This window comes from Nicotiana tomentosiformis, chromosome 9, assembly GCF_000390325.3.
Source record: "Nicotiana tomentosiformis chromosome 9, ASM39032v3, whole genome shotgun sequence".
Lineage (NCBI taxonomy): Eukaryota > Viridiplantae > Streptophyta > Magnoliopsida > Solanales > Solanaceae > Nicotiana > Nicotiana tomentosiformis.
This window is the reverse complement of record NC_090820.1, coordinates 77,519,515-77,535,708: the sequence shown is the minus strand read 5'-3', so window position 1 is coordinate 77,535,708 and position 16,194 is coordinate 77,519,515. Positions and strand designations below refer to the sequence as shown.

The 16,194-nt window shown below is 40.2% G+C and overlaps 2 protein-coding genes across 2 annotated transcripts; both read right to left on the bottom strand.

Moving 5' to 3' along the window:
- Nucleotides 1-1,108: 1,108 nt before the first annotated feature.
- LOC104119973 (lichenase) lies at nucleotides 1,109-3,450 on the bottom strand. The gene is made up of 3 exons (XM_009631611.4): nucleotides 3,323-3,450; nucleotides 2,355-2,625; nucleotides 1,109-2,117 (listed from the first exon to the last, which is right to left on the bottom strand). Exons 1-3 carry the CDS (start codon nucleotides 3,405-3,407, stop codon nucleotides 1,361-1,363), a joined length of 1,113 nt encoding a protein of 370 aa, XP_009629906.1. The 5' UTR covers nucleotides 3,408-3,450; the 3' UTR covers nucleotides 1,109-1,360.
- A 6,967-nt stretch (nucleotides 3,451-10,417) lies between these two features.
- On the bottom strand, nucleotides 10,418-11,237 carry LOC138899040 (uncharacterized). Its single transcript, XM_070185152.1, has 2 exons — nucleotides 10,983-11,237; nucleotides 10,418-10,711 (listed from the first exon to the last, which is right to left on the bottom strand). Exons 1-2 carry the CDS (start codon nucleotides 11,235-11,237, stop codon nucleotides 10,418-10,420), a joined length of 549 nt encoding a protein of 182 aa, XP_070041253.1.
- Between the last annotated feature and the right edge of the window lie 4,957 nt (nucleotides 11,238-16,194).

Here is a 16,194-nt window from a genome sequence, read left to right as displayed (position 1 = left end):
CAAATTGTTATTTATCATATTTTATTGTTTAAACATTTCTACTGAACTATCTATCAATCTAAACTTCTAGTAGTATAAAATGTCAAACTAGTTTTTTTAGAAAAAAAAAAACATAAGTGTGGCGGGTTGAAATTTTTGTGAGTTTTGCCGAACCCGCCCCGCCCCGTCCCATTGCCATTTGAGTGATCTATCAAAGTCTTGGATATTGGAGAGGAAAAAAAGAAGTTTGGGCATTGGATGGGAAGAAAAAAGAAGTAACTAGAGTTGGCGTTGGTGGATGTATCGAATCACTACCACTTGATGTGATATTTTGGGGCAAGCGTACGAAAACATGGTGTTCGTTAATTGCTTTGTGGGCCGAGGCAGGAGATTGACCGTCCCTTTGCTTTTCACTAAGATATTCAAATCATAGAGATTTTGTACAATACTATCTTGTCTCCTCTTACTATATAAAACTCATTTTTGATTTTATAAGGTAACATTGTTAGAAACCCCATACCTATAGAAGTTTAGTGAATGGGGCCACCATGACGTTAGCTTCAAAATTTCGACGAGCATTTTCAATGGAAACGTCAAACTTTTGAGTTCTTCCAAAAATTAGAAAATATTTTCTTTAGATCTATGGGTTCATTTTAGACGGAGAGCATACCTAATGTATATGGTTTTCTCAAAGGATGCATTTGGATAGTGTGAAGACTAATTCACTAACTTTTTAGCTTTGATCACCCGGTGGTGAAATAAAAAAAGTTTTTTTCACTCTTACAGTCTCGAGTTTTGAGTATTGAGAATAAATATGTCAGTGATTTAGCACGACAAAACACTCTCTAAGCCTAAATTTTTGGTCTTATTATTTGTCATTAACGGAATACGCGTATACTAGTTCAAGTCATGGCTTGGCAACAAGAGGCCTAAAACAATTCAGCGTTGATGCCCGATTGAGTACATGGTTTTCTACTTTTCGCAATATGTTTATTTCATGTATATATGTTTTTCATGTTAATTATTACTTTCATCTTTTTTTCAGTACTCTGGCAGATGATTCTAGACAATCAAATACAGATTCATTTGGCTAAAACTTTAGGTGGTGCAATAAATTGATAAATGGGAATCTTGGGAAACATGAGTCTCTCTTCTTTGCAATTAATATTAACTTACAAAAGGCTGCTTGTAGACTACAACATCTCAAGAACAGAAAGTTTAAAACACCACTATTAATTTCCATTTTATCATTGCAGAATCAGCACTCAATTATTTATGTAATTTGCTTAATTTGTCTCTAGTTAACAATCCATGAGGACTAACAGAGAGCAAGTACTAGTGTCTCATTATAATAAAATTGCGTAAAGAACAAATTATCTTGTCACATCTCACTTATGAGAGAAACTGCAGTAGCATTATTTTCAGCAGAAATGTCCCAAAATCTATCTGAAAACCCAAAGTTGAGTGGATATTTGGGGTGCTTGTTTGGGGAAAACAATCCAAAATGTTTCTCCAATTCAGGGTTCTTGTTATTCTCATCAAACATGGCAAATAAATAGGTCTCAATGACTCTATTAGGCCTTCTTGGACTACCCCTTTTAACATGCTGAATTAAATTGTTGTAGTAAGTTGCTGCGTTGTTTGTTGTCGCTGCAAATGCGCCAGCAGACGGCCAGCCACTCTCGGACACAACAATCTCTATTGAGCCCCCTCCGGCTCGAGACAGGGCAGCATACACAGCATCCAACATTGCATCAAATAAGTTCCTATATCCAAGTGAACCATCTTGTACCACCACATTAGGTGCAGTGAAAAGAGCATAGGGGAGAGAAATGTCACGCGGATTACCAGCATAGCTAAAATAAGGGTAAATGTTAACGAGCAAAGGCGAATTTATGCCCCTTAAAAATCCAATAATCGGATCAATGAACGATCGAACATCGTTCCTAAATGAACCCTGTGATGGTGGAAAAGAATTCCCAATCAAGGTCATGTCTACAGAAGTTGAGACTTTGATATTGTTTTGCAAACCAGCTGAAGAAATTGCATTCCGAATGTTCCTCATGGCTGGAAGAAGGTATCGGGTAAGTGAAGATGTGCCTGTTATAGGGCTGACTTCATTTCCAACAGCAATGTACCTGTTGTTAAATAAACAAAAGTGTACGCTCTGTAACGGTTTAAGATTTTAGATAAGATAGTTTCAACATGATATTATACTTTCTGAATTTTAGACTTAGCAGCTACCTATTATCAAAAAGAACTCCATGAGCGAAAAAAAATTAAGCTGCACATGAGAAGACATAATAAAATATAATATTTAATTATAACAACTTAACCTTGTTGATGATATATATAGTCACACAATTTAACAATACCTAAATTTAACTGCTGGCCAGAAATTTCTGACGTTACTCTGTACCCAATTATTTGCATTTGAAGGGTTAGCAGCAATGTTTTGGAGATCTGAATTGGGAACTCCTAGCATGACTTCAATGTTGGAGCCTCTTAAAGCTTGTAAAGCTGCTTGATTTGGATCATAAACCCTCATTCTTCTTATGTTTCTTGACTTGTAGAGTTGTACAACTTGTGATGCTGGTGGCAAGTTGTTGCCTAGCATTCCATAGCAAATACCTATTGATTGAGCCCCTGCCCCATAAGAATAAAAAATAGTGTTACATGTTATAATTAATTATGAATTCTTGCAAAGTTAAAATAGCCCCAGGGAAAAGGTTAAATACCTTTCTGTTTTATGAAATATCTTAATTTTACTTGAGGTTATTCATATTTTTTGCGTTACCAAATCATCTTGTATTTATCCTTGAGATTAACGAATCTCTAGCATAAGAATAATAGAGGATAATTTTAAACAATAGTAAAAAATAGAGATGTAAATTTGAACTTTTTTCTGTTAATATTTTGACATATGAAATTCACTCGGTCCACTCGAGCTCGATTAAGTCCAAGGACAAATATGAAATTATTTGTTAATGACTAATATATGAATGAACCAAAATATAATGAACGATAAAATTAAAGTAGTTCTTAATATTTCCCTTGGAAAAGACTTGGTAAGTCCCTCCTCAATTTGGAAAAGCTAGTGAGTTCTAATTGGAAAACCATACTGAGTTTTACCCGAAAAATAGCAAATAACCACACCAAAATGAATACTTTGCAAGTTAATTATGATAAAAATACACAAATTGGAGACGAAAAACAAGGAAATAGCTATCATCAAAATGGCTAATGTATATTTTGCAAACACAAAATATAAGACTATTATTGACTTTGAAATTCAAAATTTTAGACTGTCTTTTGCAATTTTTGTTGAGAGGGAGTGGCATACCTACTATCTCAGTGCTGCCAAGAAGTAATCCTAGCAGTATAATAGCAGCCATTTGAAGAGTAATATGTTTATGTAAGGTAGCCATGAAGAAAAGGCTTTTGTTAGAAACTAATTAAGATGAAGCTTTCACGTAACATCTCATTTATATAGAGATAGCCTTAAGCCTTTATAAAAATATTCAAGTGGTGAATTAAATTGAGACGCCAAGAATTTCATTTAAAAAAATATATATTTTGCTTGTTCTCATTTTTCAAGATCATTAATTTTAAGCTAATCATTGGATGACACATTTACGATGACAAGAAATTGGGCAATTTTTCGCTATTATTGTTACTAGGCAAAATATATAGTTCACTCATCCACCTTGCAGTGTACACACGTCTCATTCACGGAAAATCTTTTACACATTCAACCTGTGTCTAAGACACACCACTTTTGTCTTTGACCAATTTTTCAAATAACGTGAAAGTCACGCCCTAATAGGGTCATGACACGTGTCATTGACCTTAAAAAAGAAAAAAAATATTAGAAATTACAACTAAAACTCATCTTCTTCATCTTCCCATTTTCTATCTTAAGCACCATTATTACTGCCACCATAGTTGTTTGTGAGAAAGTTTCTAACAACACCAAAATTCAACCACACTATCTAAACAACTAGCTATAAATAATCGAGCAACAAATTGAGTTCAACAACCCAATAATCAACAAGACCTAATTGAATTTACAAGTTTTTTTCGATACTCCAACAATGACGGATTCTAGATTTTTTTACCAAACCTTCAATACTACTGTTAAAGCTTTTAAATCTATCACAAATAATTAGTTTTCACAATATTTAGACAATAAACCAACAAAAATTGTTCAATTTTAGATCTAAAATTTATGTTCTTTCAAAAGTTCTATTTCGGGAAGAAGATGGGGGAGGGTGGTCTGAGGAAGAAGACTAGAGGGAGGGGAAGGGGTTCCTGTAGGGAAGGGAGACAAAAAATGAGATTTTTTACGGCCTTTACGCACTTTTTTATGTGTGTAAACACGAAACTGCTATTTGGTCAAAAGTAGTGTGTCTTAGACACACTTCTAAAAAGTTAAGTGTGTAAAAAATTTTCCGCGAAAGACAAGTATATAACAGGGATTTCGCTACAAGGTTGATGTGTAAACTATTTATTATGATTAGTGTTGTTTTGTAAGTTAAGAGCCGCCAGGTTGACGTAATGTTTGTTGAAATATAATGTCCACATAGTACTAACTTAATTTCTCGGTCAACTTCATTTGGTGGAAAAAGAAGATGAGTTTGATGATGTAGAAGATTAATATTTTCTCTGAATTAAGGTGACTTGCCAAATGCTGCATTGACTTTAATATAAGATATAGCTAGTTATATTCTTTCATCCTCCGCACCCATACCATAGATGAATTGCTAGTACTTAATTAATATTAAAAGTTTACAACTAATAAAGTTTATCTCTTTAAAGCGATTATGATACTAAAATAAATTAGATATTAGAGGACAAATACGTAGTTTTGGTGTACATTGTATGGGTCAAAATCTGTCTTTAGAATATTCAGGTCATGAAATCACATTAGCCGAGGTAGCAAATCACCATTTAATTAAAGACGGTCATGAAGTCACATTATCCGAGGTCGAGGAGTCTAAGAAAGTCGTAGTCAAAATACCGATGAGGATCATGGTCGAAGATTCGAGGAGGGTCGTGGTCGAACATTGACGATAGATCTGTAACGGCTAGTTTTTAAAATGGAATCAGGAAGAGAATATTCTAGTGAATATTTCTTACATTTGTACTATTAGGATTTTTCGTAAAAGGATCCCATATGAGAGAGGAAAGGCACGTGAAATTCATTTCTTGTAAAAATAACACTTTGAAAAAGATTTATTCTTCACTCAATACAAGAATTTACTTTTCATTAAGATTCTTGCCAGAACCGAAGAATCCTCGACTGTTTGAGGATCTGTCATCCAATCATTGTCAGGTGGAAGTTTCCTTTGTTCCACTTTTTATTGCTTAAATTATTCCCCTTAATTACGTGACTGTCACCAGACACTTATTGAATATCTTGCATATTGTTATTGTTCTTGGTAGTTGTAAGGCATCTATTGCTAGGAATCATTATAGTCTTCATAAATGCTTTTCACCTGCCTCTTTGATATCAAGATTTGAAGAGATTATTATTAACTAAAATTAACCTATGTTTAATTAGAATTAATTATTTGAACCGAAATTTACGTTTCTAGGTCAAACAATTTGGCGCCGTCTGTGGGGATTTCCTAGTTAAATCTTTAGTTTCTTCCAGATCTACAAATAACATGGATCACTAACGTAAAAAAGAAAGAACAAGATCTCCTTTTTTTTGTATACACAAATCCCAATATGGCATGTAACAGAGAAGAAAGGACGAGAATAATAAGTGATCTCCCAACCAACCTCATGAACGTCATCAATGAAAGCTCTGAAACAGCAGACGAAGACGCAATGCCCAATTCCTCCCCTAGACAAAATGGGTCACCTCCTCCTCACTGCACCATTACAAAATCTCTTGGTAAGGGAGCCTCCACATCCGTTGCAGAGAAAACACCCCTAGCTGTAAAAATGCTCCTTGAGGCATGGCTAATTGACACGCTAACCAACGTCCTCTGCAAGCCCACTCGGGACACGGCTACAGAAAATGCAAGGACTTGTGTTGTACAACCATCAGACGAGTAGCACAACCAACTCCCTCCTCCTCCAACGACAAGTATTACTCACAATGTCATTAACAATGCAGGTAACCACACTCTCGCAGCCATTCTGAAAAGGATGGAGGAAATGGAGAATGAGAACAAAGCACTCCAGGATCAAATGAAAGAACATCGAGAAAGGGTCGACAAAATACCGGGCGCCCCTAATCTCTTGCCAAAGAGAGATGCCGACCGGTTCGTCGAGCAGCCATATAGTGATGATGTCGTCCCACATGGCATACCAAAGACCTTTAAAATGCCACCCTACCTCAAGATATATTATGGCACGACCGACCCTGAAGATCATGTGACTCACTATGTTACCATCGTGAAAGGCAATGACCTCGCCAAAGAACAAGTATCTTCCATTTTGTTGAAAAGATTCAGTGAAACCCTCACATTAGGAGCGTTAACATGGAATTCACAACTACATGCGCCTTCCATTGAAACTTTTGAAGAGATGGATGACAAGTTCATAACGGCCCATGCTGGGGCCAAGAAGGCCGAGGCGAGAGTGAACGACATATTTGCTATTAAACAGTCTCCGGGAGAGGTAATTCCTCGCCCGGTTCAACCGAGTAAGGATGACCCTGCCGAACGTATCGGAAGGGATGGCAGTCACAACCTTTCAGAATGGGATGAGTAGGGATGGTTCGAGGGCAAAAATAAAGTTATTAAGTCGACAGATGAAGTACCCTCCAACCACTTGGGACGAAATACACAACACATATTGTGCCGGGGTCCGAGCAGATGAGGACGACCTCAATGGTCCAACTCACCGACTGACCTCAGTACAGGCCGAATCTAGAAAAGATCGAAGAAATAATAATATAAGAGATCTCGTAGCTCTACGATCGAATAGGGAATGACATCAGCCGTATGTCAGAACGGTTGTTGCGCCCCCCTCCCGCAACGAAGAAGGCCCGCCTAGACCAAGGACAGGGACTCACCGGAATTAAAGAGGTATGCCCCCTTTATTATCCGCTCACAACTTTTGTGTGTCACCTACAGAAATAGTCTATGCCTTGGAGAAGCTCGGACCGAAGGTAAAGTGCCGTAGAAGATGAGGTCAGATTCGAGCACCAGAAATTCAAACGCCCTCTATGAGTTCCACCAAGAACGAGGGCACAAAATCGAAGATTGCATTGCCCTAAGGCAGGAGGTCGTAAATATGTTACGACAAGGACACCTCAAAGAGTTGCTGAGCGACCGGGAAAGGACCAAATTTGCGAGAGGACGTGAACAACACCAAGGACCGCTGAAGCCGCCCTCACCAGCTCGTACCATCCACATGATCATCGGTGGTGATGATGATGCTTCCATCAACATGTGAAGTTCACCACTACCCACAAGCTCAAATGGTCAATCACCTGCAAACGGTATGCCAAACTCGAAGAGAGTATCATCTTCGATAAGTCAGATACCAACAATTTGGATTTTTCTCACTATGATGCCCTTGTTATCACTTTATGAATTTTAGATACCGATGTGATATGAATTATGGTAGATGATGGAAACGGCGCGTGCATTATCCATCCTCGAGTACTTATGCAAATGAAACTCAAATATAAGATAGTGCTGCATTGCATCGCACTAAGTGGTTTTAACAATGCTGTCGAGCGAACATCTGGTGAAATCACACTCCCCGTTTTGGCCGGTGACGTCACTCTGGAAATCACATTCCATATCATGGACCAAGACACGGCGTACAACGCCATAGTAGGGCGACCATGGATACACACCATGAGAGCCATCCCTTCCAGCTTATACCAGGTCATTAAGTTCTTGACTCTGTGGGGAATATTCAATATACGAGGGGAACAACGCACATCCTAAGAATGCTATCGCATCGCCCTTGACAGCTCGGCCACCCAACAAAAGAAAGATAAAGAAAAGGAAGCATAGTAATCAGCAAGGTCGAGGTAGGAAAATGATCATAGCGGGGACAACATCACAGACCCAGATGTGGTCGAAGTTGCGGTATCAACCATAGAAGATCTTGACCCCATTTAATTAGACCCCAACGACCACAAGAAGAAATCTTACATTGGCTGCAAGCTTCAGGAACCAGGTAAATTCCGTCAATTATTAGCAGCTAACGCAAATTTGTTTTCTTTCAGCCATGCATATATGCCAGGTATCCCAAAGGGAATTGCCACGCACAAACTGAACGTCGACCCATTCCACCCCCCGGTAATATAGGTCTGGCATAAGTTCAACTCTGCAATTAATGATGCAGTACATCAAGAGGTGGAAAAACTATTGGAAAATGACTATATCAAGGAGTCGAAGTACCCATAGTGGGTCGCCAACGTGGTCATGGTGAAAAAGAAGAATGGGAAATGGCGGATGTGCGTAGATTTCACAAATTTGAACAAAGTATGCCCCAAGGATTCGTTTCAATTACCCCATATCGACCAACTCATCGACGCAATGGCCAGGCACGAATTACTAAGCTTCTTGGACGCTTATTCAAGATATAATCAAATCCGCATAGAAGAAGAGGATCAAGATAAAACCACATTCATCACCCATCAGGGGACGTACTGCTACAGGGTCATGTCCTTCAGGCTAAAGAACGCAGGGGCAACTTACCAAAGTAGTAGACCGGATGAAAAATCTTGTTGATGCGTTGCCCCAAAATAACTCCAACCGCTACGTCACTAGCATCGCACATGAACTCAAAAAGGATACTCCAATTAGGAGCAGTGATAATGGGAGTGGTTGTCAACTTGAACTTTAATAATTCAAAGGCTCTCATGCAATCATCATTGAAGTGAAACTTAGCATCTTTCTCTAAAAGCTTGCACAACAGGTTCATCACTTTAGAGAAATCCTTGATAAAACACTGGTAAAACCCCGCGTGGCCTAAGTAACTTTGCACTCCTTTCACCGAAGTTGGAGGTGGAAGTTTAGAAATCACCTCGATCTTTGCCTTGTCAAATTCAATGCCATTCTTTGAGATCTTGTGGCCAAGGACAATGCCTTCCTCGGCCATGAAATGATACTTCCCCCAATTTAATACCAAATTTGTTTCTTCACATCTTGCCAATACTTTATCCAAATTTGCCAAGCAATCATCAAAGGAATCCCCAACTATCGAGAAGTCATCCATGAAAACTTCAAGGTAGTCCTCCACTATATCCGTGAAGATTGCCATCATACACCTTTGAAAAGTCGCCGGTGCATTACATAAACCAAATGACATCCGCTTGAATGCGAAAGTACCATAGGGACATGTAAAAATTATTTTCTCTTGATCTTCCGGAGCAATAAGGATTTGTTTGTAGACCGAATATCCATATAGAAAGCAATAGAAAGCACGGCCGGCCAACCTATCAAGCATTTTGTCAAGGATGGGAAGTGGAGAATGATCCTTCCTTGTGACTTTGTTGAGCTTGTGATAGTCCATACACACTTTCCACCTGGTCACCGTTCTTGTGGGAATTATCTCATTCTTGTCATTAGTGACCACCTTCATGCCCCCTTCTTTGGGACAAATTGCACCGGAGAAGTCCACGAACTATCAGAAATGGGGTAGACAACCACGACATCCAACCACTTGATAATCTCCTTTTTGACCACTTCTTGCATAGCCTCATTGAGTCTCCTTTGATGTTCAATAGATTGTTTGGCATCTTCCTGCAGGTTGATCTTGTGCATGCAAAATGCGAGGCTATTCCCTGAATATCCGCCAATGTCCATCCAATAGACTTCTTCCTCTTATGTAGCACCACCAATGTAGAGTTAACCAGTTCGTTAGTCAAACAAGAGGAAAGAATAACCTGTAAAGTATAACAAGGACCAAGAAATTCATACCGAAGATGTGGAGGCAATGGCTTCAACTCCAAGGTCGGAGGCTCTTCAATTGAAGGCTTTATAGGAGGAGTTTTCTTATTTTTAAGATCCAAGGAGAGTTTTCGGGGTGCATAGTTTTACGATCCTATTCCTTGCAAAGAATTCACATATTTCATGAAGCCATCCATCTTGTCATCATCAAATTTGAGCAAGAGGGCCTCCAACATATCACCCACATTGATCGTGGAACGTGTACCATCAACAATCACATCGGTCACTAAGTCCACTAAAGAACACACTTCATTGCTATTTGGTTGCCGCATAGATATGCGCACGTAGAATACCACCTTTTCATCACCCACCCGGAAAGTAAGTTCTCCGGCTTCCACATCAATAAGAGCCTTTCCTATAGCAAGAAAATATCTTCCAAGAATAATCGGCACCTCATAGTCCACTTCACAACCAAGAATGACAAAATCCGCCGGAGGAATGAATTTATCAACACGAACTAATACATCTTCAATCACTCCTAATGGTCTCTTCATGGTGCGATCGGCCATTTATATTCTCATAGATGTGGGTCTTGGTTTCCCAATTCCCAAGGTCTTGAAAACTGAATAGGGCATCAAATTAATACTTGCCCTAAGATCACAAAGTGTTTTAGCAAACTCGGCACTTCCAATGGTACAAGGGATTTTGAAAGAACCGGGATCTTCCAATTTAGGAGCCATTGAATGCACAATTGCACTCACTTGATGAGTGACTTTGACAGTTTCAAAATTTATCGACCGCTTTTTTGTCACCAAATCCTTTATAAACTTAGCATAACCGTGCATTTGTTCTAAAAGCTTCAACTAATGACACATTGATCGAGAGACTCTTCATCATGTCAATGAACTTTTTGAATTGATTCTTGCCATTTTGCTTGGCAAGTTTTTGAGGATACGGAGGAGGAGGCTTAGGCAATGGTGACTTAGCCTTTTACACTACTGATTCTGGTATTCCAATAACGTGATCCCTAGACGGGTACACTTCCTCTTGAGTCTCTTCCACATTATCATCAATATCAATCTAAACTTCATTATTTGATTGCATCATATTGCTCGGGACCTCTTCTTCTTGTACCACTTGCTCATCATCCACAAGTTGCCTTTGACTTAAGGTGGGTGCATTCCCACCTCTTCCACTTCTTGTAGTAACAGCCATGACATGACCCGTGTCACTTGGTAGTGCCCCCTTAGGACGAGAATTTAGAGCTTGAGATATTTGCCCCATTTGAACTTCTAAGTTGCGGGTCGATGTGTTGTGTGAGGCAAGTTGGGCATCAGAATCGACATTCTTTTCCTTCATTTGCTTGAAAATGTTCTCAATATACCCCATCTCATTGGTTGAAGAACTAGGACCATGGGAAGGATAAGGAGGCAGGTTGCTCGGTTGTTGATACATCAGGGGCCTTTGAAAACCTGACCCCCGGTTGCCTTGATTATTCTTCCATCCACTTTGATTGTTACCTCCCCAATTACTTTGATTATTGCCATTCCAATTTCCTTGATTGTTGTTGTTATGCCAATTTCCTTGATTGTTTCCACCACTCTAATTACCTTGGTTGTTAGAATTCTAATTGCCTTGATTGTTTTGAGGTCGCCATTGTTGTTGATTTGGGCCTTGGAAATTGTTTTGTTGCCCTTCAAAAGTTGTTCACCTATTGCATCTCCTCTTCTTGGTCATTGTAAGAATCATCTTGATCAAACCCACTATCTTCTTGCATAAAATTGTCCACTCGTTGTTGCACTTGTGGACCCTTGATTTTCCATTTGTTCACCATTATGTTTATTCCCTCCATGGCATTGACTTGCCTTGGATTTTGCACTTGTTGAAGTTGAGCCTTTGCTAGTTGATACTTGGTGGTAGTCAATTCAGCTATGGATTGCCCATGGTCATACAACTCTTTGTGGAGGTGAATCATGTTGGGGTCACTTATGGAACATTAGCCCGAGATTTCCATGCCGATGATGTGTCCGCCATTCTATATAAGATCTCACACGACTCCACATAAGGCGTAGTCATAAAGTTCCCACCGACAAGTTGATTCACTATACATTGGTTGGTTGTGTTGATCCCACGATAGAAAGTTTGTTGAATCATGTTCTCCGTCATATCGTTGTTGGGACATTATTTAACCATTGTTCTATATCGCTCCCATATCTCGTGTAGTGGTTCATTGGGCTCTTGCTTAAATGCTAAAATCTCATTCATAAGTGTAGCCATGTGCCCTGGAGAGAAGTACTTAGAAATAAACTTTTCCGCCAATTCATCCAAGTGTGAATGGAATGGTTCGGCAAACATTCCAACCAATCTAAAGCTTTCCCCCGTAAAGAGAAAGGAAAAGCCTTAGCTTCAAAGCATCCTCGAAGACATTTGTTTGCTTACTCCCCCAACACGTGTCCACAAACCCATTCAAATGTTTGTATGGATTTTGGCCTGGAGCACCGGTGAATAAGCCTCGTTGCTCTAGCAAAGTGAGCATCACATTGGTTATTTGAAAGTTGCCCGCCATAATACGGGGAGGGAATATTGCATATCCTTTATTGGGAAACACCCGGTATGGAGCCGCTTGTGGTGGAGGTGGGGGTGGAACGGGCACATTGTCATGAGGCATTCAGCCTCTTCTACTGGCTTGAGGTTTAAGAGGAACCTCATCCACTTGATTATCCTCAATGTCCATATCCCCCAAAGCAATATTTCTGAGCTCATTGTTTGCCATGGTTGCACCTATAATTTCTCAAACACGTTAGTAACACGGAAGGAAAAAAAGATATTCCAAAAACACACCCAAATATATAGCTAACACCATTTTTAACTCCCCGGCAATGGCGCCAAAAATTGAATCATGCTAAAATGCACACCTCAAAACAAGGTATGAATCGGTTGATTGCAATTTTAGTAACCCAACGAAGAGTTGGGATCGAATCGACAAGGAGCTAGATGGAAGTTAGGAGTATATATTCTAATGCGTGAAATTGAATTATCTTAATTTTCACTTCCACAAGAAAGGGTTTTGTTTCTATTTCTATTATAAAACTAAAGATTGCAAAATAGAGAACGAAGACTAAGCTAACTGTTTTTGATGTTTTTCAAATAGGTAAAAACCTAGGGATGTGACCATTACCTAGATGTTTGCCTAATGGGATAAAAACCTTAATGTTTGTTTTGTTGATCGGGGTGTATTATAGCTATCAACTCTCAATTACTCACTCAATGCCTCTCGGTCAGAGAATAGTTTTACCCAATTTGGCTTTCTCAAGACCAAATGGGTATCACACAATACAGTTGATAAAAGCTCAAGTTGGGTTATTACTATCTCTAGGTTGAACCCTTTAATTGGGTTAATCAATCTGTCGATTGACCCAATTCCTTGTTAGCCAAGTTTTTCAAAACGAAGTCTCTCTTTCTCAAGTAGAGACTAAGTCAAATAGGCATGAACTAATGTTTGCAACCATTAATTCCACAAACTAAAGCATGAACTGGGCTTAATAATAAACACCCAATCATAAACAAACACTAATTTAATTACCCATAAGGTGAACACACTAGGGTTGGGTCAAAACCCTAGTAAACATCTAGCTACTCTTGCTTGAAATTAAATAAAGAGAAGAATAAATACTAATTAAACTTATAATGTAAAGTTAAAATGATAAAATCTATGGTAAAATACACCAAAGTATAGAAAAATTCCCAAAGAGGCAAAGAAAAACGGCTACAGGACTTACTGATGTCAAAGATTAACCTAATTTTGTGAAACTCGTCTATTTATACAAGGCAGGAAATTTTGGACAAAAATGCCCTTAAGGAGGTTCGGCCGCCGCACAATTCCATGTGCGGTTAGCAGAATTCTTCATCTGGTAGGAGCTGGTATTCTGCGGCTGCACAATTCTGATTTACGGCCGCGAGACAATATTTTTGCGGTCCGCAGATTTAGCACTACGGCCGCACAAATCTTATGCGGACCGCAATTCAATGAAGCTCTCGACTTGGTTGTTTTGTCATCTCTCTGATCTTGGTCTTGATCCCTTCTTTTGCGACCGCATAATTCATGTGCGGTCTGCAATTTGCACGAACGTCTGATGGGTTTTCATTCTTTGGTTGAGGCCACAGATGGAATTCTCCGGACCGCAATTTCTTCTGTGGCCACAAAATTTCTTTTGCGGACCGCACTTTGTGTTCTTCAGTGTTGTTTTGTTTCCTTGTGCTCAGACTACTCCTCTTTGAGCCGGATTTTATCTCGGGAGTCCAACTTCCAACATTCCTGCAATTTTGCACATTTCATTAGTTTTGGGAACACAATTCAATGCTTTTAGACTAAAACAAAAGCTAAAAGGCGCTAATAAGTAGTCAAAATCTCCACTTATCAATGATTCCCGAGGAATGTTGGGAAATTTCGAAGTATGGAAGAAGAGGGTTGTGCAAGCAGTTGAGCCTTCTCAGCTTCCAATGCGACCACTTGACCACGAAGGGAGGCATTATCTCTCTCCAGCTCTCTGACCCTCCCCTCTAGTAGCTCATTTGTAGCTTTCGCCGCAGACTGGTCATTCTCCCGCTTAGCCCGAAGGGTGTTGTTCACTAGCTCAAGAACCTCCAATCTCCTCTGGGCGTCCACACAGAGAGATTCCGCCTTCTCGATCTCACTTTGTTTCTCAGCAACTTCACCCACAAGGCCCTGCAATTGAAAACGACAATCTTCCAATTTCTTATGCAGCTCAACTACTTGCGCTTGAAGATTGCTACACTGGCCTCCACGCCCTTGCTGATTTCAAGCTCCTACTCCTTACTTCACAACGTCCCATCAAGGATACTGCACTTCTCGATGACTCTCACTAACTCATCATCCTTCTCATTCAATTCATTACGAAGGATCTGCAAATTGTCGCCCCTTACCAAAATGCCTGCGAAACTCCCGGTACTTGCCGCGGTACTCAAAATATTTGAGTTACAACCTCGCAAATATTACCCTACACCTCTCCTCCCTTAGAGCACTCTCAATCTCCAATATCATCATCTGTAACCAGGAAAAGAAAAGAAATAAGTCAGACACAAAAGCAAGGATAAAAAAAAAGAAAACAGAACGCTAGAAACTCACTCTAAGGGTGAGACCAGCAATACTCCTCGACAGAGTATCGCGGTTCAACACTTTCAGGGTCTTACCCTCCGTCTCAGAACAAAGTGGGTTGAGGATGGGGACCACGTCTTCCATGTTCTTTAACAGGTCGCGATCCATGGGAATCGTGATGGTCCTCGTGGACCCCTCCAACCTTACCTCAAGTTGGGTGAAACCTTCCTCCATCATTCGCAGGTCGCCAACATCAATATCCGAGCCGGTCTCGTAGCCCTCCTCAGCAACACCTTTGCCCCATTCAACGATAGGCAAAGAAGTATCATCGGCCAGTTGTGAAGTCAACGGCTCATCTTGTCGCAAAGTGTTTGAGACCCTGGTGGACGGCATTTCTGTATCCATCATCATGGGGGAAGGCGCATTGTTTTCGACCTCCCCCAACCCTGAAATCTCCGATACCAGTTCATACTCATCTCCAATGACGATAGTCACCATCTCGCGTAGCGAAAAATCACCTCCCTCCACGTCGACGGCGCGGACGACCCCGTCATTAGTATCCATGTGCCTTCTCTTGCGGGGCATCAAGTCTTCCTCTCCGGATACCATCTCCTCCTCATCTTTATCTATGAGACAGTATAATGAGGCAGTCGAAGGAGGAGTAAACCAAGACGTACCAACAAAAGGAGCCGAGGCATGAGCAATGACAGCAAGAAGCGAAGGGGGAATCGGGGCGCGAGTCGAAGATGACACCGTCGAAAAAGGAGCAGAATCAGAATCCTTGGAGTTCTTCCTCTTTCTGAACGCGGGGGAGGGGGGATATCGATCTTGTTGAAGACCTCCTTGCTGAAGTTAAGGAAAATACAGAAAAGAACAAAAGTCAGCGGAAGAGAACCCAAAGAAAAACTGATCAAGAAGCTGATAATAAAGATAACTTACTAGTCTCGGGAAGATAAGGGCCAAATCTTTTGACGAAGCCCGGCCACTCACGTATCCCCGCAATGTGAGGAAGAAGCAGACCCATCCAGTCGAAAATATCGTCGACCAGAGGAAGAGGTGAGCGTGTAGCTGCACAAAAAATGGGAATGTTGGAGTCACAGGCAAACACGGTAAGAAATCAGATGGTCACAAATAAAGAAATCACGGACTTACGAGTATGATTCCAAGCCTCGGGAAAACCGTCGACATCAGCCATTACATCCTCATTTTCACAAAGAAATAGTTGAGCTA